The 18,313-nt window shown below is 42.8% G+C and overlaps 3 protein-coding genes across 4 annotated transcripts; all 3 read left to right on the plus strand.

The window, feature by feature from the left end:
- Window positions 1–1,867: 1,867 nt before the first annotated feature.
- Window positions 1,868–5,501, plus strand: nim1ka (NIM1 serine/threonine protein kinase a). Of its 2 annotated transcripts, XM_029511237.1 has the most exons (6): window positions 1,868–1,880; window positions 1,986–2,154; window positions 2,311–2,423; window positions 3,780–3,901; window positions 4,015–4,161; window positions 4,293–5,501. In XM_029511237.1, the coding sequence occupies exons 1-6, from the start codon at window positions 1,868–1,870 to the stop codon at window positions 5,049–5,051; spliced, it is 1,323 nt and encodes a 440-aa protein (XP_029367097.1). In that variant the 3' UTR covers window positions 5,052–5,501. The 2 variants fall into 2 exon arrangements, with proteins under 2 accessions (XP_029367097.1, XP_029367096.1); XM_029511236.1 differs by having other exon boundaries at window positions 1,868–2,154.
- Window positions 5,502–6,366: 865 nt separating this feature from the next.
- Window positions 6,367–12,078, plus strand: creb3l3l (cAMP responsive element binding protein 3-like 3 like). Its single transcript, XM_029510767.1, has 10 exons — window positions 6,367–6,496; window positions 7,672–7,812; window positions 7,973–8,363; window positions 8,490–8,596; window positions 8,679–8,771; window positions 9,080–9,186; window positions 9,686–9,754; window positions 9,868–9,952; window positions 10,070–10,163; window positions 10,413–12,078. Exons 2-10 carry the CDS (start codon window positions 7,672–7,674, stop codon window positions 10,817–10,819), a joined length of 1,494 nt encoding a protein of 497 aa, XP_029366627.1. The 5' UTR covers window positions 6,367–6,496; the 3' UTR covers window positions 10,820–12,078.
- A 2,366-nt stretch (window positions 12,079–14,444) lies between these two features.
- Window positions 14,445–16,337, plus strand: gadd45ga (growth arrest and DNA-damage-inducible, gamma a). Its single transcript, XM_029510568.1, has 4 exons — window positions 14,445–14,602; window positions 14,727–14,828; window positions 14,950–15,160; window positions 15,398–16,337. Exons 1-4 carry the CDS (start codon window positions 14,550–14,552, stop codon window positions 15,509–15,511), a joined length of 480 nt encoding a protein of 159 aa, XP_029366428.1. The 5' UTR covers window positions 14,445–14,549; the 3' UTR covers window positions 15,512–16,337.
- Window positions 16,338–18,313: the final 1,976 nt, after the last annotated feature.

The raw sequence follows: 18,313 nt of genomic DNA on the forward strand, positions 1-18,313 counted from the left end.
ACTGCTTTTTTCATTGTTTTGGTGGATTGTAGATTAAAAAGGTTAATATAGAATATTATCAATGCTGTTCCGTACTACAGGTCTGTGTGTGTGTGTGTGTGTGTGTGTGTGTATATACTGTATATATATGAATATAAAAAAAAATTGTTGTAATCGGCAGATTTAAACTGTCTTAATTTAGGTAAATTTGGAGTAAGATGCTGAAATAAACTGAAATAATCTGTGTTCATTTTCATTTGGTTGATTGAAATGGTCATTACCTGTGTCAGGGTCCTCCTTTACCTCAGAATGACCTTTTCTCTCCCATCTGGTGGGTTATTGTTAGTGCTTCATTATTATGTATGTGGTTCTCATCGAACTACTAACTTATACACCTTCACACACTCACACATAAGGGAGTAACAGACAGCACTCGTGCTCTGCATTAGAAAAGAAAAAGGTTAATCATGCTTGTCTTTCATGCTGGAAGTATTCTTTCACTGGCAGGATCTTAATTATTTGTTGATCCTGGCTCTCATGGCAACCTCTGGCTGCCTCATCCTTGGAACAGGACTTCAGTGCTAAAGTCCTAAAACGAGGGAATTAACCAAGCAGGATAACACATTACCAGACTATCAAACAGCTGCTTCAGAGCCACGCTCAACATGTGCAGAAACTCTTTCACATTTTATAGCTGTTTGACCTGCACCGAATCCACAAAAGTAAATGACAAGTTTGCTAAAGGCAAAATGACAAATATTTGTATATAAGTAGAAAGAGGGGAAAAAAAAAACACAATAAAAGAAATGAGATTGAAATGAAAAGGGGAGCTTCTATGAGTGGCGCAATGGACATAAATAATGAACATAGTGTTTGTACCTATCTTGTGCTTTTTTTTCCAGGTTTTCTCGATGAATGCTCTGTGGCTGTATCCTGACACTATCATCTGTTCAACCTCTTTCCTCCAGCCCCCACCCCCAACCAGCTCCTCTTCCCTCCTCCTCAACCTGTGGCCTATTTATACCCATGAGAATCAAAGAGCCCATTAAAGCTCAGCAGACCTCTTCAGATACAACTGTGAGCATGAATCCGATAACACATTATCCGTCTCATCTTCAGCCTCGTCACCTTTGCTCTCCATAGCTGCGAATAATGAAAGCGAAAAACATCAGCTCATGGATATTCTTGAAAAAAATCAAGACTGCAACGGTACTCAGGTTAAGATGATAAACTTCACCTGATATTCCACTGTGGCGACGAAAGGTTGCGGCTGCAGTGTATTTGGAAATCTTTGGATGCAGCATGTGCTTCGGTCTGCTGACTCTCTGGATTCTACAGGGTTTTAGTTGAAAACGCACATTGTTTGTTGTTTTTTGTTTATTGACTAAGCTGTTTCAATTGCGATGAGACTTATAGGACACTGAAATGATTTCCCTTCTAATGGCTCAAATCTCTAAAGGTAAGACAAAGTTTTAGTTTCCATGAGATTTTCTTTATCTCTCCTTTTACACAAGATCTATGACTATATTTTATAACATTTTTAAAACCAAGCTTTAATACCAGCTATTTTATCTTTGCCTTTTTAATTAACATAATGTTGAATATATGTTGGTCTCACTGTAGTCGATACAGTGTGACAATCAAAGCTGTACTGCAGGGGTTTTTTTCTTGTTGTTTGTTTGTTTGTTATCTTGCATTTTAATTTGAATTTAAAGGTGTAGATAAAGTTTCTTTATCCAACATGTGAAGTATTTTCACTGAGTGTTAACAAGAAGTACAGCTACAAACACACACAAAAGAAAAATTATGGCTTTTTCTTTCTGTTTGCAGACATGCACAAGCTCCCAGGCATGAGCTAAGCCCACCCCACCCTGGGTGTCCTTGCAGGATGACTGCTGTCTGCCCCACTGAGAGCAGCCCAGAAGGGGCTGAGGCCGGGGCCAGGACAGCAGGGACTGCTGGGAGCAGCTCAGTTTCAGGAGCGGATACCGGGGAGCCGAGGGGAGACTCTGTCGGAGGTTCCGTTGGAGGTGCGGTTATGGTTACTGGTGGTCAAAGGTACACCCGCTGGAGCCACCAGGACAGCTCCGACATCAACACAGATGATGAGGGAGCCACCATCCGCCGCCTCACTCCACTGGAACGGCTGAACCTGGATATGTGCCAGGATGAAAGGCAGGCACAAAGAAATAAAGCTGAAATCACATTTTGTGGCTCCTTAGTGGCCACCAGTTACTTTACAATGTTTCTTAGGTGGTGATGTGCCTCTGTAGTATATAATAAAAAAAAATATTCAGCATGAAACCTTTTTTTCGTGTGATTTGGTCACAGGGTCGTCCGTGAGCTAACAGTGGGAAGAAGAATTGGCTTCTACAAAATTCGTGGAGAGATTGGCTGTGGAAATTTCTCCCATGTCAAGCTAGGAATTCATGCCCTCACGAAAGGTTAGACACCGCATGACCTCACATAAAAATGCAACTGTACGTACAGCACTTACACGGGGGGGAAATGAACACAGCAGCTAAATAAATATGTTAAACCAACATCAACATGACCAACTGTCTGGATATTGGTAGAGACTAGGGCACTTTCTACAGGAAAATCCAACAATATTCATCTCAAAGGGCAAAAACTCCTGCTTGCTCAGGCTTTTTCATTAGATTTAAGTGATAATTTGGCCGATGAGCTGTTTCCTTTAATGGGCTGCAGTGCTAGCAAGTGTGTCCTAATGTATCAATTCCCTTGCAAGGTGATGTGCGCCTGGTCTGGGTGCTGATTCAGGCACAAAGAGACAGACAGTCTGCTGCCCGTGAACAGACGGATTGATCAGAGATCTCCAGTTTCCTAAGCGACAGCTAAAATTGCTGCATGCCTCATCAAAGGCTAAAGAGAAAGAAAGGAGAATGAGTGTGTTGCCTTGTGTGTGTGCGAGTCCTCTCTCTGTTTTGAGTTTAATATGTACTGTGTGTGCGCACATGTAAGTGGTATCATTTAACCCTCCTAAAACATTATGAGCGGTGATGCATTTAAGATGCACCTATTGAAAACTATGTCACAGCTGAGAGGGAGTCTTATACCTGCCTGAATAATGTATGTGCAATAAACAATTAGATATCTCAACACCGAGAACTTTTCTGTATTTAGTTACCCGAGCTCCACTTTATTTAACTCTATAAATCATTTAAGGGAATAAAGCGCAGATATCAGTTGTTCGAATTTGATACAGTATGGAAAGTAGTTTGCTTGTCAGTTATGTGTTTTGAAACATGATCTGTATTTTCCTCACATTTTGGAGCCGCAAGTTAAATTCACCGCTCTTGTCTTTTGCCATATTTCATATTCAAATTTTGATTCCACATCTGCTCAGACCTCAACTACTGGTGCTACTGGTGGAAAGCAATTTTTCAATTTTCTTTCATTTGCAAAAAGCTTAATGTGTGGCTGAAAGGGAGAACTGGGAACACAGTGGAGAAGCCTGGTTTCTGAGGGCAGGTAATCCTTTGACAAATTATCCAAAGCAAATAATCAGGCCTGGTCACTTCGGGGTTAATTCTGTGTGAGCTAAATTTAAACGTATTTTCTCTGACTACATGTGATTTTTCAAACATTAGCTAGATTATCATAAAGTTTTATCTCAATGATAATACACACAGTGAATGTATTTCATGCTTAAAAAAGAAAAAAAAAATTCAAATTTTATATTTCATTGACTTTCTATTAAAATACCTCCTCACATGATTTAGAAATGTGCGTATGACAGTGAATTTCTTTTATCGGTGATAATTGTGCTCTGTCACTAGACAAGGTGGCCATCAAGATCCTGGACAAAACTAAGCTGGATCAGAAGACCCAGAGGCTGCTGTCCAGAGAGATCTCTAGCATGGAGAAACTGCATCATCCCAACATCATACGCCTCTATGAGGTTTGGCTCATGTTGACTTATGTATGATCTCTTCTTGATCCCAACAGGCTTTCTCAATGATTCCGACACCCAGCCTGCTTATCAGACATCCTGTCTTCCTTCTTGTTGTTTAGGTGGTGGAGACTCTGTCACGGTTACATTTGGTGATGGAGTATGCAGGGGGAGGGGAGCTCTACACCAAAATTACTACAGAAGGGAAACTTTCTGACACCGACAGCAAAATTGTCTTTGCACAGATCCTCTCTGCTGTTAAACACATGGTCAGGACATTCTCTGAAATGAAAAACCTTTTGATCTGATTAGTCTCACGTGACCAAACCTTAATGCATCGTACATTTATGTGCTGTTTCGGTTCCCTATTAATAATTACATTACTTTTTTTTTTCCAAAGCATGAAAACAACATCATCCACCGTGACCTGAAAGCAGAAAATGTCTTCTACACCAGCAGCTCTTGTGTCAAAGTGGGGGACTTTGGCTTTAGCACACTGAGCCCCCGTGATGAGACGCTCAACACGTTCTGCGGCTCTCCGCCTTACGCTGCACCAGAGCTTTTTCGAGATGAGCATTATGTTGGCATTTTTGTAGACATTTGGGCCCTGGGTGTGATGCTGTTCTTCATGGTAACGGGCACAATGCCTTTCAGGGCAGACACAGTGGCCAAACTGAAACGATGCATCCTGGAGGGTGCCTTTATCCTGCCCTTGTGGGTGCCAGAGGCTTGCCAGAGGTTGATCAGGGGAATCCTGCAACCCATTCCATCTGACCGGTACACGGTGGAGCAGATGATGGGCTGTGAGTGGCTGCTCCCCGTGGACTTCCCGCGAGCATTGGAGCCCTTTAAACTAGACCCATCCTACCTTGCAGAGAGTGAGCCGACTGAACTTGAGGAGGAAGAAATGGAGGTAAAAGCGGCACTGGAGACACTAGGAATCACCTCAGATCACATCCTCAACAACCAGGGAAAAGACTGCAGGAGCTCCATCACGGGGGTCTACAGGATTCTGCTACACCGCGCTCACAGGAGACGGGCAGTTGAGAGTATTCCTGCAGTCACACAGGTCATCGAAACAACCACAACAAGTAAAAAGGAACGACTAAAAGTGTACCGCAGTTTGAGGCACACGTCTAAGCTGTGTGCGATTCTGTGACAACATGCTTTGCTTCACTCTGGAAACGAACTGATTTCATATAGTCTTGGATGCGATTGCATGGATTTCATTAGAAATAAAAAGTGCTTTTCAGTCCAGCAGTATAAATCGAAATCATGGTGTATAACCTCATTCAGCTTCTGAAAGCTGGGATTTCTTACTTTAGTATCTTTCTTCTAGCAAGTGAAATTAGTCTCTGTGAGAATGTTGCTACCAGTAATTCATTAGTGTCATTTTTTTGACAGGGACCTGTAATCCTTGTGAGATTTGAAAATATCAAAACGTAATAAGTACATAGATTAATGATTTTATGGCACACATGAACTTTTATTTGGGTTATGCAGGTCAGATATTTTTTGCCCACTCCCGTTTTCACTGTGCCCCAATAAATCCCCATGAGATATCAATGAAGCATTAATCTGAAGAAAGTGAGTCCTCTACATGGTGAAATGTGCAGTCAGTATATGGAATTTAATATTTTTGATATTTAATTGCACCTTTCCTTGAAGCCTTTGTTTTTTTATAACGCTGTTAAGGCAGACAGGTTGGTTTCATGAGAACCATCAATGTCTGTGAGGAATTTTCACATCTTTCCTGTGGCCTGAGAAAGCAGACATGAAGCTCAGGATACCAACATGCCAACAACCAAAGTTGGTCATTGATTGGTCATTTGGCAAATTCAATTATGGCTTTGAGTTTTGACTCCAACAGTAATTTTTTTTTTTAATTATTACTATCTGATGTCATGTTCATGCTAATGTGTTGATTAAAATGCATTTCAAATTTATATGTGTCAGTCTTCTTGTTTTTTTTTTCTGTTTGTTTGTTTTTTGTAACTGTGCATACAACCAGGTTGAGGTCATTGGACTACAGCAGATCCTCAGTCCTCACTCCTCAATCCTTCAGTCACCCCTCATGCTCTGTATGAATGGAGGCATTGGTATTGACATCCTGGCAGAGACCATTCACATCAGGAGATAAATGTTTAATCACAGAGTGATACAACCTGATAAAGATTTGCAGCCTGTGTAAAAAAAAAGCCTCCAACAATACAACACCCTTAAAAGATGACAGAGCCAACCATTTTAACTGTTATACATAAGAAATATAAGGTTGATCATATTCATATTAATCCCATAATCCGTACATTATTCCATCACACGGTTTTTTTTTTTTTTTTTGTGTGCACAAAGCGGGACAAGGTTGCTTACAGTAAAATTGAGCACGCTGCACTTCATTTCCCAGAAGACACCGCTCAGGACTACGCACTCGTTTCCGCCTTTGCGTGATGACGCAAATTTTGCCATGTTGGAAGGTGATTTCGGCAGGAAGTGCGGTGACGGTGAGCCGGCGGTGAAGGCAGCCAGGAAGAAACGCCGAGCAGAGAAACCAAAGACACACGGACACAGTCACTCTGGTGCTATTTCACCTCCTGTCGTCTCAAGGTAAGAAAAATTAGCTGGACATTTGCTGTGTTTAATGTTTTGTTTTTTTTTTTTGTCTTTTCTCGTCGTGTTTAATGACTCGAAGGGACCACGCCCTCTCAGGATTTAAACCCCTGACAATAAAAGAAGCTGCATCGTCGAAGGTGGATCGAGATGTTTTTAAAATGAAACGCTTTCATTTTCCAGCCTGTAAAAAGCCAAACGCTCTTCAATCACGTCGCCGGATGCCAGCTGATGCTTTAAGTGGGTCGTTCACGCCTGCTGTGCAATACAACACACAACAATAACTAAAAATCAGCCTGTAGCCGTGTGCGTCTGCTTCATCAAGGAGATGCAGCCTAAAAAAAAAAAAAAACACACACAAGAAAAACTCGACAGATTTCCTGAAATCGCCAAAAACGTTACATGTCTTATTTGTTTTGACACTTGCTCTTGTATTCAGATCACGTGGCACAGACGTGTGGGCGGGGCCGTGTGTAGGATGAGGTCATGGTTGTAGCGCGACGATGATGCAACGTGAAGCTCACACATTATGGCAGTTTAGGAAACGTGTCACAGTCAGTGTCCTTCCTTATTATTCTGCTTTATTGCCTCCACACGCACCTGCTGCCTGAAGGGCAACGCTAAATACCCGGCAGCATCCAAGTAGATCTGAACGTGTTGTGTTATTTGTAGTAGGGACTCAGTATTAATATTCTGTCAAAGATGAGGTGTGTGTTAGTGTCATAGACACATTCAGTTTACATTTCCATTTACAGGAAACTGTATAAATATGTTAATGTGAATGGTCGCAACTAAGCAAAAGCAGTATTTTTTTTTTTTTTTATTGTTATTCAACTCCAACATAATATCTTTAATTTGTTGATTTAGTTTGATAAAGCACCAAAATCCAAAGACAAATGCATCAAATAATTATTAATTTGGCAGTTTTTTGGTGAGTAACGATAAATAAATAGTGTAAGCACTAGTTAACTGCAGGGCAGCCTATGAGATGAATTTGTGGTGGCACAGTGGAACAGTGGTTAGTTAGGGTCTTGCTTTTTAACCTGCCAGCCAGCTGAGGGCCTTTGTGGCTTTCCTCCAGTTACCACAGCTTCCTCTCGTCCAAGAGAAGGTCTAATCAGCAGTTGCTAACAAAAATTTGACTTAATCCAAATGCTCGTGTGTTTTGACAGATGTCAGTTAATGAGGACCTTGCAGACATGGATGGAACAGAGCTACTGGGGCTGCTGTTCCATGATGGAGAGAACAGATCTGCCGACCCTCTCTTTCCTGATGGGAACGGGCTCATTGAATCCTGGTTGTCTGAACAAGATGTAAGCCTTCATTTACAGAAAAGAAAGATAAACCGAGTATGAGCTTGTCTAAATGTGACTGCGATACTAAACGTTCAGGAACATTAATTTCATATGAATTAAGCAACCATGGAGCAGCAAAGAACATGACTCTGTTCTAACTCTGTCTTTTGTCTCCCAGATGCTGACAGGAATGGATACTGAAGACTTTCTAACCAGCTTGTTAGAGGGAGACGACAACATGGAAGCTCTCTGTCCCTCCCATTCTCCCATGGGCAGCGACAGTGGTATTTCTGATGACAGCAGCTCTGGGGCTGGAAACAATATTCTGGGATGCCCAAGTCCTAATGGCAGTGATAGTGACGTTCTGCCAAGCCCCAGCTACTCACAGCCCAGCCCTGTCCACTCAGACACTGCCCTGCCTCTTGGAGAGCTGCACACAGAGAGCCTGGAGGCCTTAACGGTTCAGGCAGATCACAGCTACTCAATACTGCAAAGCAGTGGGGAGGGCATGGATGTCCTACAGAGTGTGAGGGCAGAAAAGCCAGATACAGATGTCTTCATTGATCTGGGTATGTGTAATCCAAGTAGTCTTCAGTGTGTGGGAGTTTTTTTTTTTTTTTATTCCTTTAATTTTACAAAATGAAATCCCTTCAGAGAGCATGTTTTTAAAATGACCTTTTGTTTTCTCGTGACAGATGACCTGGTGAGTGAGGTAATGGAGGATGAGATCACCAGTGAGCTGCCCTGCACTTTGGCCATAGAGGAGTCAATGCAAGATTCAACACAGCCCAGAACAGACCAGGTCAGTTTCTCTAACTGTAACATGGCATGCTCGCAAGCTTGCATTTTATATGACATTTTATATGTTCTTTTATCACCCTCAGTTTCAGTTTAAAGAGATTGTGCTCACTGAGGAGGAGAAGCGGCTTTTGGCCAAAGAGGGACTAACCATTCCCACACATATGCCTCTCACAAAGGTAATGGAGCCAGTTCATGTCTATGTCTTCATTTGTAAAATCCTGTATGAGAATTGAAATTTGTGATTCTGCTGATATGTAAAAATTAATTCCTCGTGAAGTCATTGTTATCCTGAACAGTGTAACTTTTAAATAGTTTGACCTTTTTTGGGGGCCATATTTCTCAGTTTTTTCGAGTAATTTCGCTCTTTAGCTCCTTTTGCTGCATGAACATTCAAAAGAACTTTTCTGTTTGGTATTTTTGTGGCTGTAAACATTGTTATCTGTCATGTCAACATCCAAGTGAAAGCCTCCTCTCTGTTTAACAGGCAGAGGAACGGACCTTGAAGAGAGTTAGGAGGAAGATCCGAAACAAGCAGTCTGCTCAGGAAAGTCGCAAGAAGAAGAAGGTGTATGTTGATGGACTGGAAAACAGGTGAGATTAAGAAGAAAACATTTCAGAAAATTTTGATTTGCATTCAGATATTCCACAGCGGGTTAGAGTTAGTTTCAACAGACTACTGTGTACAGTCATTAATAGTCATTTTTATTAACGCGTATTTAAAGGCCACTTTTTGTCTTTCTTGCTTAAAAAATTACAATATTTGATCATTGAAACAACTGCAAGTAAACTCTCTGAGCAATTAATTTACCGATGTTTGCAGTTGCAGACTTTTTCTTGTTGACGTGGTTACTCATAAAAGGAGAGTTGCAGCCACTCAAACACTGATCACTTCCTAAAGAATGCACACTGTAGGAAGAACTTTAAGAATAAGCAACAAATTTGACTGCCTGCTCTCCTGGGACCATTTATGCCGGCAATGATTCGTAGTTTGTCTTTAATTTTATGGCCAATGACATTTCCTGTTTGGTCAAATGCTCTCTGTACGCTTGGATGAATATACTGATCACTGATCCACTACTGCCTACCACAGGGTTGCCATATGTACTGCGCACAACCTGGAATTACAGAAGAAAGTCCAAATGCTTCAGAAACAGAACATGTAAGAACTCTGAGATTTTGCTTCTGTATTAATATGTAAAAACACATATCTAGAATTTGTCTCTGAGTCTGTTATGGTCTGCCACATTCACTGTGTCCTTCTTATTCTTATAGATCCTTGATTGAACAACTGAAGAAACTTCAGGCTATAGTGAAGATGTCTACGATGAAGGCTAGCACAACCAGCACTTGTGTTATGGTAAATTTGGAGATTAATTTCTTCTCTCTGTCCTGATTATGGATCTTGGATTAAGTGTCAAGTTCTTCGTCATGCTGCGGTATTTTTCCTTACTCTCTCTTTCGGTTTGCCCTTCAGGTGTTCCTGCTGTCTTTCTGCCTAATCATCTTCCCGTCAGTCAATCCATTTGGTGGAAACACAGAGCAGAAGGAAATGTACACACCTTCCTCCAGTAAGTTAGCTCATAGCAAAAGAAGTCAGGTTCTTGGTTAGTTTTGTTTTTTTTCTGCTTTTTTTTTTTTTTCATCATTTGCTGCATTTCTCAAGACATCATGTCCTTCGGTGTGTATTAGCAGATTGCAGATGTATTGCAGATTGCATGCTTGCCAGTTTAGTGCTGTTTTGTCTCTTGTATCTCTTTTTCAGCAGTGGGGCTTTCTTGTCCATGCTTTGATAATCAATGCATCTCCCTTTGTTGCAGTCATCTCTCGGACCTTGCGCTCCCTGCCACCAGAGAGCACAGATGCCCTCTCCTACCCGGAGACTGGAGATGAGGAGCTTGTCTTAGTGCCCCAAGCAGATGCGGAGAACGGTAAAGCCGTCTTCGCTGGGGGTCAGAAGAACCACACCCCAGACTACCAGAGGGTGGAGCAACCTGACTCAGAAAAAGGTGTCAATAGCAACTCTTCAGCAGACTTCCCCAACCCCACTCAGGCCGCAGAGATGAATCCGGTGCCAGCTGGCGAAGTCGGGACCTTACAGGAAGGAGCCATTGATGCGGTAGTGGCGTCAGCTGTGGCTTATGAGGTCTCAGGGTCCAAGGATAATTGGATAGATCGAAATCCCCCATCCGTCATATTACAGCAGCACCGCTCAGATGAGATGTAGTAGGAGGATATTTATTAATATATCCACCAGAGGGAGCCATAGTCCCAATGTTTTGGGGATCAAAGGGACATTTTAATTTACAAAAAGGAGGGAGGGAAAATGCCAGTAATGATTATGTTATAGGATCAGTCTGTCTGTCCATAGTTTTCCCCTCTTTTGATGTACTGCTATTACTTTTTTTGCACTTTGTTCTTATTTCCTTGTACCAGTGAAAGAACTGGTAAGGGATTTTAAAAGTGATTTATGCATGCTTGCATAACCAGAGGACACATGCTTCTTAGGTAGCACCGAGGGGTCTCACATTCTTGTACAAATCGATGGAGGTGACCAAAATATTTAGAAAATTTATCATGTACCAGCAGCACATAAATTCAACAGCAGAATTACTTGATGGCATTTTATATTACAAAACTTTGAAGTGAGTTTTGTTGGCCTCTGGTCACCTCCTGCAGAACATACTCGGCTCACAGATGACCCCGTCATAAGCTGTTGTGAATATTAGTACTCCAACAAGTTGCACTGCAGACTTCGTCAGCAACCTTCATTGCATCGTAGAAGACAGGCTGCTTGAATCTCATAAAGCTTGTTCAAAGTGGTTGTTTGACCACTGTACGCTTAAGCCATTGCAGGACATTTGGCCATTTAGAAGATGTGTTAGTTTTAGAAGTAACTTAGTATTTCCCTTGTAACAAGGGTATCCATGCTCCTTTCGATTTTAGAATGCTTCATGTTTATGTTGTACAGTAATGCAAGAACAAAGGCCTACAACGTATTGAATAAGTCACTTAACCCCCAACTTTGCTTCTGTCGGCCAACCCAAGTTCACCCCTGCAATCTTCTCTTTTACAATTTCATGGGACAGTTTTTATGTTTGTAAACCAACCTGAAATATCTCAGCACCTGTGTGCACAGAATAACGGGTTTGACGATGTTTGCTCAGTAAATCATGTTGCAGTAAAATGTAATCAAAAATGTGATGAACTGTTTTGTCAGTGAGGCATTTTTGTTTTTTGTTTGTTGTTTTTTTGTATTCTTCTATGTTTCCGTCGGTCATTAATGAAATCTTAATAGTATTGGAACTGCATTTTGTTATAATCAAAAATCTGTGAGTGTTTCTCTTGGACAAATGCACTGATATTTGACATAGTCCATGAATGGAATGTAAATATGCTTAAATGATTGTAGCTCCTCTGTACATTTGATCTCTTAATGTATAAAACATGTCTGGACATCTATAATATTAAACCTTTTATATATCAGAATGACTGTTTGTTGTGTTCTGTAGTGTTTACATTGGAATAGAAGTGCATGGGTATGCTCACCCTATGCAAATCTTCTCCGTAGTTAAATATTACATGGCTGAATCATGCTTATATTTTTACTTTTCTAAAAACTTTCTGGTGTTTTCATAATCTTTTTCCTTTCACTACAGTTTAATTTTCACAGACACAAGCAGGAACAGTCTGTCACAGTTTCAGTTCATGTGAGGACTCTGTTTCCTATTTTTCCTCTGCTTGCTCTCCCCAGTCTGTCTGGGGTTTTCCCATCCTGGAAGCCAAACTGCTCACTGCCTTCAGAGTTGGAAATGACATAAAATTCCACAAGATTTCATGACACAAAATGCTTTAAGTGAATCTGATGTTCAACTACTGAGTGTTTTTTTTTTTTAAATAGGTACTTTAGTTTGGAAATTCAAAGTGCAATTTTATTTATTCATTTTAATTGGAACAAGTTATCAATTTGTCCACATTTCTGACCCATGGCTGGCAAACAACAGTTGTCTGTTCGCATAAACCCAAGCTGAGGGGGAAATCACAGCAACGGTGAGTCAAGGGAGGGGGCGGAATCATGAGTCATGACCTTTTCAGACGTGTTCAGACTTGCTGCGTTGTGGGAGAAGGGGCAGATGCTGAATGACCAGCAGGTGGCGATGTCAGCTCACATTGAGCTATTTTGCTCCTGAACAGTGCTATCAGAGATATTAAAGGTTAAAGGCCAAGATAACATGTTGGCACTTTGGCATTTACTTTCAAACAAATGGCAGTTTGCGGTTGCGATAGCGGTTTGCTATTTGACTCATCAGTTATCGAGAAATTTAAAGAGCACAACCTTTTGTACAGGACGTGATTGAGATTTTTATACTTTTGTTTGTTGTGTCAGTTGTGCTACTGGAAGTTGTGCATTGGCAGCGCAGATTTCTCCTCCAAGATACTTCTGTCTTCACTCTCATGCTAGTGCAATGAATAATTTCTTGCACTCCAGCAGTCGTGCAACGATTTTCAAGTCAAGACAAGATCAACAGGTAAACATGGTAAACATGCACAGTCTGATGCCAAATGAACTCCTGCAGACTCTGATAAGATAAACTGGGCTGAAAGGACTCCTGGTCTTGGCACGTGGCTCTTTGGGGGGGGGCATCTGCCTTGAGGCTGAATGAAGTGGTTATAAAGACTAAAGACACACACACACACACACACACACCAGAGCCCTAATGCAGGGGTCAAAGGGCAGGTGGGGGGCGTCAGTATTGTTGTGACACAAAGTCACACAAAGCGCTTTCTTTCTTTCTTCCCTGGAGAACCGACACGCGTCAGCATTGGCCGCGTTCAGTGGATGACTAAGAAAACGCGGCGTGCTGCATCGACCCATCTGGGTGTAATCGGGTCAGGACGGGCCCGCCTGCAGCCGGGAACAGCGCACCGACTGACCGTAAACACGGCGGCACGTCCAGTCACAGGACAGCCCGACGCGCGCATGTGCAGGTGCGCTGTTTATTCAGGGCAGAGCAAAGACCTGCAGGGAAAGTTTGAACTGGCTTTAAATAACACGACAGTGATTCCCCGAGCCGGGGAAGTCCAGCCCTTTTAAAGATTGTTCCAAAGTTTATGATGGAATAAGATTCATTTGAATTCATCCCACACACACACACACATACACAACTCAGAAGACATTGTCTCTTTACGTGCATATTCAAATGAAGTGTTGTTCCCACTGCTTTTATAAACCTCTTCGCAGGGAAAAAAAAATATTACCTGGCTGCATAACAATTATATAACCTGCAATCACACTGCAGAGTTCCTGGTAGTCCAAGCTGAGCAGGTAAACAAGCTGCAGAGCCCAACCTGCACCTGTAATCACCCAGATACAAACAATCAGCCTGTCATAATAAAAACAGCAACATGGATTCCTCAGGTGAGTTACTTTTTTTCAAACAGCTGCGCTAAATCCACTGAATTATTTATTTATTTTATTCTATTTGTATTTATTTATTTATTTTTTAAGGGGGGGGGGTTGTGTTATTGTGTTATTGTGATATTACAGTGACTCTCAAAGTCCATGCTAAGCAGGACTTTTAGTTTTTGTACACAAGACAAAGTGGGGATCTGGGGAGGAAGCAGGACAGGCTGGGGGGGGGGGGGGGGGGGGGGGGATTTCTTGAAAGGTTGTAATCATGCCCCACGTGGGGTTGTCAACAAGCTCCGCGTAACTGCCCGGGGACTTTTGCTTTCCTCGCCTCCGCTTGCTGTAAGCCAATGGCGGCGTCCAGGAGCGGAAAAGACCGCCCCTTGCCGAGAAACTACGTCGGCCTGCTATAAAACCACCCACAGCCCGGTCGGAGCTCAGAATAACGCAGGACAACACGCAGGCACGAACACGAAGCCTCGGTTATTTTTAGCCTTTCTTCTTTCTGTGCTCACTGGAACATCCCGACCGCGCTTGGATTATAACTATGACTCTGGAAGAGATCTGCGGACAGGAGAACACAATGGAAAACACTGATAGGTAATTATTATTATTATTATTATTATTATTATTTCACAGGCGGATTCGACACGACCCCAGCTGTCCGGGGTCGATGCTCTCGATGATGTGCTGATGATGTGTGTGTTGTTTCTTTCTCTGTCAGGGTGCAAAGTGCAGGCTCAGCCCTGGAGGAGCTGCTGGTGGCTGCGAAGAAGCAGGACTACCTGACAGTGGGAGTTTATGAATCTGCTAAAGTCATGAATGTGTAAGTACTGGCAATTTTGTTGCAATTTGCTTAAAGACAAAGACAAAAAAAAAAAAAAAACAAACATTTGGGTGACAGAATATTATTCTGACCGTCTCCCTTGTCTTCCCCCTCTCCTCAGTGATCCGGACAGCGTGGCTTTCTGCGTCCTCGCCACCGATGAGGAGTACGAGTGTGACATCGCTCTGCAGATCCACTTCACCCTCATCCAGGCTTTCTGTTTCGACAATGACATCAACGTGGTGCGCGTCAACGACATCGAGCGCCTGGCCGACCTCGTGGGCGCAAACGACACCGGCGAAGCCAAAGACGCGCACTGCATCCTCGTCACGGTACGACCCCCCCCCCCCTCCTCTCTCTCCCTCTCTCCCTCTCTCTGTCAGCCAGTCAGTCCCGGAACCGGCAGCCGGTGAATCATGCTTGCATCACTCCCTCTGTCTGAATCCCCTGCACGCACTGCCAAGTCACCGCACGTCTGCACAGCCTTTGATGCTTACTGCAAGCTTTCCATGAAATGTCTTAAATGTCTCACTCTTCTTTTTTCTTTTTTCTTTTTTCTTTTTTTGTAGAGCCCCAGTGCCAACCCCTGGAAAGACCCCGCACTGGACAAACTGAGTCTGTTCTGCGAGGAGAGCCGCAGCATGTACGACTGGGTGCCCACCATCTCACTCCCAGAGCGCTGATTTGACATCCCACTGAAAACGCTTCACATGATGATGAAGATGATGACAAAGAAAGTCAAGGAGCTGAGCTGAGCTTCATCTGGGGGTGTCAAAGCCTTTTCTGCCTCACTTTTCTGGATTAAGAGGTTGCGGCTGTAACTACAACGCCACCCCCCCACTCTCCCACCCCACCCCCCACCCCCCCCTTTCATCCACCTCCCCACCCCCCCCCCACACACACACACCAACACCCCATCCCACTGCAAAAGTGCAGGCTTCCATTGCATTCTGGGTCAGCAAGTTGGTTCTGGATTACCCTGAAGGGGAAGGGGGTTCAAGTTCAGAGATCACGTGTGGACCTGATCAGGTGTACGCGGCGTGGACAGAAAGCCTGATGGACACTGAGGAGGAGTTGGACTTTACTGCATACTGCATGAACAGATGAGAAGTGGTGACCCAGGGGAGTGTTTTTAGAGATTAGGCACCGGGCGGGTGAGGAGTGAAGGTCGCAGAGAAGGCAGGCGGTGCAAGAAATGGACTTATGAAAGTGTGGAGGCTGCACAGACTCTCATGAAAAGGGCGGTGGAGAGGGGGGGGGGGGCCCAGGCAGGTGCTGGTCTGGTCCTGAAGAAGGTCTGAGAATGTCCAAGTGGACTTTCATTTCTCCAGTACAGCGATCAGGAAGTTCTTGGAATAAACAGAGACTGTTTGCAAATCCTGATTTCAGCTGTCTGTAGCTGTGACACGTTTTTCATGGACTATTGTTTTTACTTTCAGATATGCAAAGAAATGCAATATCACATTGAATTGTACTCCATTTTTAATGCTTTGTGAATAAATATTTGGAATCAAACTCCTCCTGTCTTGTCAGATTGTTATTGCTATGTGTTATGCCTGGTCGTTGGCACGATCGCAGCTGAGTGTGGGAAAATACAACACCTTGCACAGCCATAAAAGGCGTGAGGAAGTGATGCAGGTTTTCAGCTGCACAGTGCAAGACGAAGCGTAGCCTACCCAGTAGAATGTGGGTGGCAGACGGAAAGTGAAGATTAAATTATTTGGTGTCACAGAAAGGAGACCAAATGTGGGGGTGAAAGTGAGTTCAACAGTTTCACCATAAAGGTACTTGTGACATGCTGTCTTTCCAGACACTGACCTCTTACCGCTCAAAGAGCAGTTGTTTCGCCCGACAGCTTGCACAATTGCTGCAGCCAGAATCTAGAGTGAAGCTAGGGGGGCTTACAGGAAAGAGCTCTCTTTTGTTTCCCGTGCACACGCAGCTTGGGGGTAAAGTGTCTATGTCTCACAGGAAATGTGTGTAGTTATAGCTTTGTGCATCCAAGTGGAAAGGAGATGCTGTATTGCTTTAATAACCCAAATGCGCTCCACTTTGGCGCTGGAGTTAAACTTTATATGCATGAGGCGTACTGTTGGGGAAGTTGGAAAGCGTCCGTGCACCAAACTTCAGTTTAACACATCATTCAATAGCTGGCATAATTCAGTCAACACAGTGAAAGAAATGTAAAAAAAATTATACATTTTGTAATCCTGCACACACGTGCACGGAGAGGCACATGCGACTCAATGCAGTGGAATTGGATTAGAGCTGAAGTGTAATGAGGGTCAGAAAGCTCATCACAGGAAGTGTGTGAGCAGCTGACAGTAAAAGGTGGCCCACATCAAAGAAGCAGCAGACTTCAGAAGAACTCATCTCGCTTTTCCTGCCAGAAGCTCGGTCTTCAGCCAAAACACTGGTCATACCGTTGCATGAGCGCATGCATGAACACACAGGTGCACACAGTGTGGAAATGTACACAAGCATGTACACACACGACACAGGCGGTCCCCCTCTTGCTGAGATGTCAGGTAGTTTTGAGTCTTCTAAGAACAGAGGAAGCTTTACTCAAATCAAATTTTGATAGAAATGTATACAGATGCAGCAAAGGGATTTTCCATGGGCATCAACTTCTGCTCTGGTAGGTATATGGCGTAAATTACCCTAAAAAATGACAATACTAATCATTTTCTTGCATGCATTGTCAAAACTGTAGCTAAACTAGGATTAGATATCAGCGTGGTTTGTGATGAGTCACATTGTTGTGCCCTGCACTAAGTGATCAAACACAATGCTTGTGTCTGAGTGAAATGGAAATACAGTATCTTGTGAAAATCAACTGAAAAAATCCCAGCCGACTCACAGGGTTGGCTTCTCAGCCTGACTCTGGTCCTTCTGTCCTTGTAAACAACAAATGACTGAAGACAAAAACTATTTCTTTTAGCATTTTCCAAACGCACCTAAAATATTCAGGGATTTTCACCAATGCAGGTCAGCGCATTCTTCTGGCAGCCTCTTCTGCCCTGCTTTGAAAAAAATAAATAAATAAATAAAAATCCCGAAACAGACTACTAGCAACAACAGCTGTGGCAATCAGGTCTAATTTTGACTTGCTTTTTTTTTTTTTTTTTGAAGGAATGTTTTTAATAAAACCAGTTTGTGAAGTATAAATTCAGTTTTATTTTGTGCGCCGATTTAACTGTGTACTAAGTTTAAATTAGTGAAGGATAAAATTCAAAATCATTGACATACATTGGTTGAAAGGTCTTTGTGAGATCTGATTGAGCTCTGTGCATTCCACAACTGCTATTATCTACCGTCTCAAACTTAACTTAACAAAACAACAACAACAACAACAAAATGCCCACATGCTTTTTGTGCTATGCACCTTACGGCTATAGGTGTAAGTGGGCCAGAGGAGAACGAGACTTTCCAGCAGTCGTTCAGGCTCTTTAGCTCTGCAGCTGCTAATATTTGTATGTGGTTAA

This window comes from Echeneis naucrates, chromosome 9, assembly GCF_900963305.1.
Source record: "Echeneis naucrates chromosome 9, fEcheNa1.1, whole genome shotgun sequence".
Lineage (NCBI taxonomy): Eukaryota > Metazoa > Chordata > Actinopteri > Carangiformes > Echeneidae > Echeneis > Echeneis naucrates.

Bases quoted from the DNA above. Each gene is read 5' to 3' on its own strand.
- creb3l3l (XM_029510767.1), top strand. From the start codon at position 7,672: ATGTCAGTTAATGAGGACCTTGCAGACATGGATGGAACAGAGCTACTG. The intron at 8,772-9,079 runs GTAATGGAGCCA...TCTGTTTAACAG, and splicing joins CACATATGCCTCTCACAAAG to GCAGAGGAACGGACCTTGAA. The intron at 9,187-9,685 runs GTGAGATTAAGA...TGCCTACCACAG, and splicing joins GTTGATGGACTGGAAAACAG to GGTTGCCATATGTACTGCGC.
- gadd45ga (XM_029510568.1), top strand. From the start codon at position 14,550: ATGACTCTGGAAGAGATCTGCGGACAGGAGAACACAATGGAAAACACT. The intron at 14,829-14,949 runs GTAAGTACTGGC...CCCTCTCCTCAG, and splicing joins TCTGCTAAAGTCATGAATGT to TGATCCGGACAGCGTGGCTT. The intron at 15,161-15,397 runs GTACGACCCCCC...CTTTTTTTGTAG, and splicing joins CGCACTGCATCCTCGTCACG to AGCCCCAGTGCCAACCCCTG.
- nim1ka (XM_029511236.1), top strand. From the start codon at position 1,868: ATGACTGCTGTCTGCCCCACTGAGAGCAGCCCAGAAGGGGCTGAGGCC. The intron at 2,155-2,310 runs GCAGGCACAAAG...ATTTGGTCACAG, and splicing joins GATATGTGCCAGGATGAAAG to GGTCGTCCGTGAGCTAACAG. The intron at 2,424-3,779 runs GTTAGACACCGC...CTCTGTCACTAG, and splicing joins AATTCATGCCCTCACGAAAG to ACAAGGTGGCCATCAAGATC.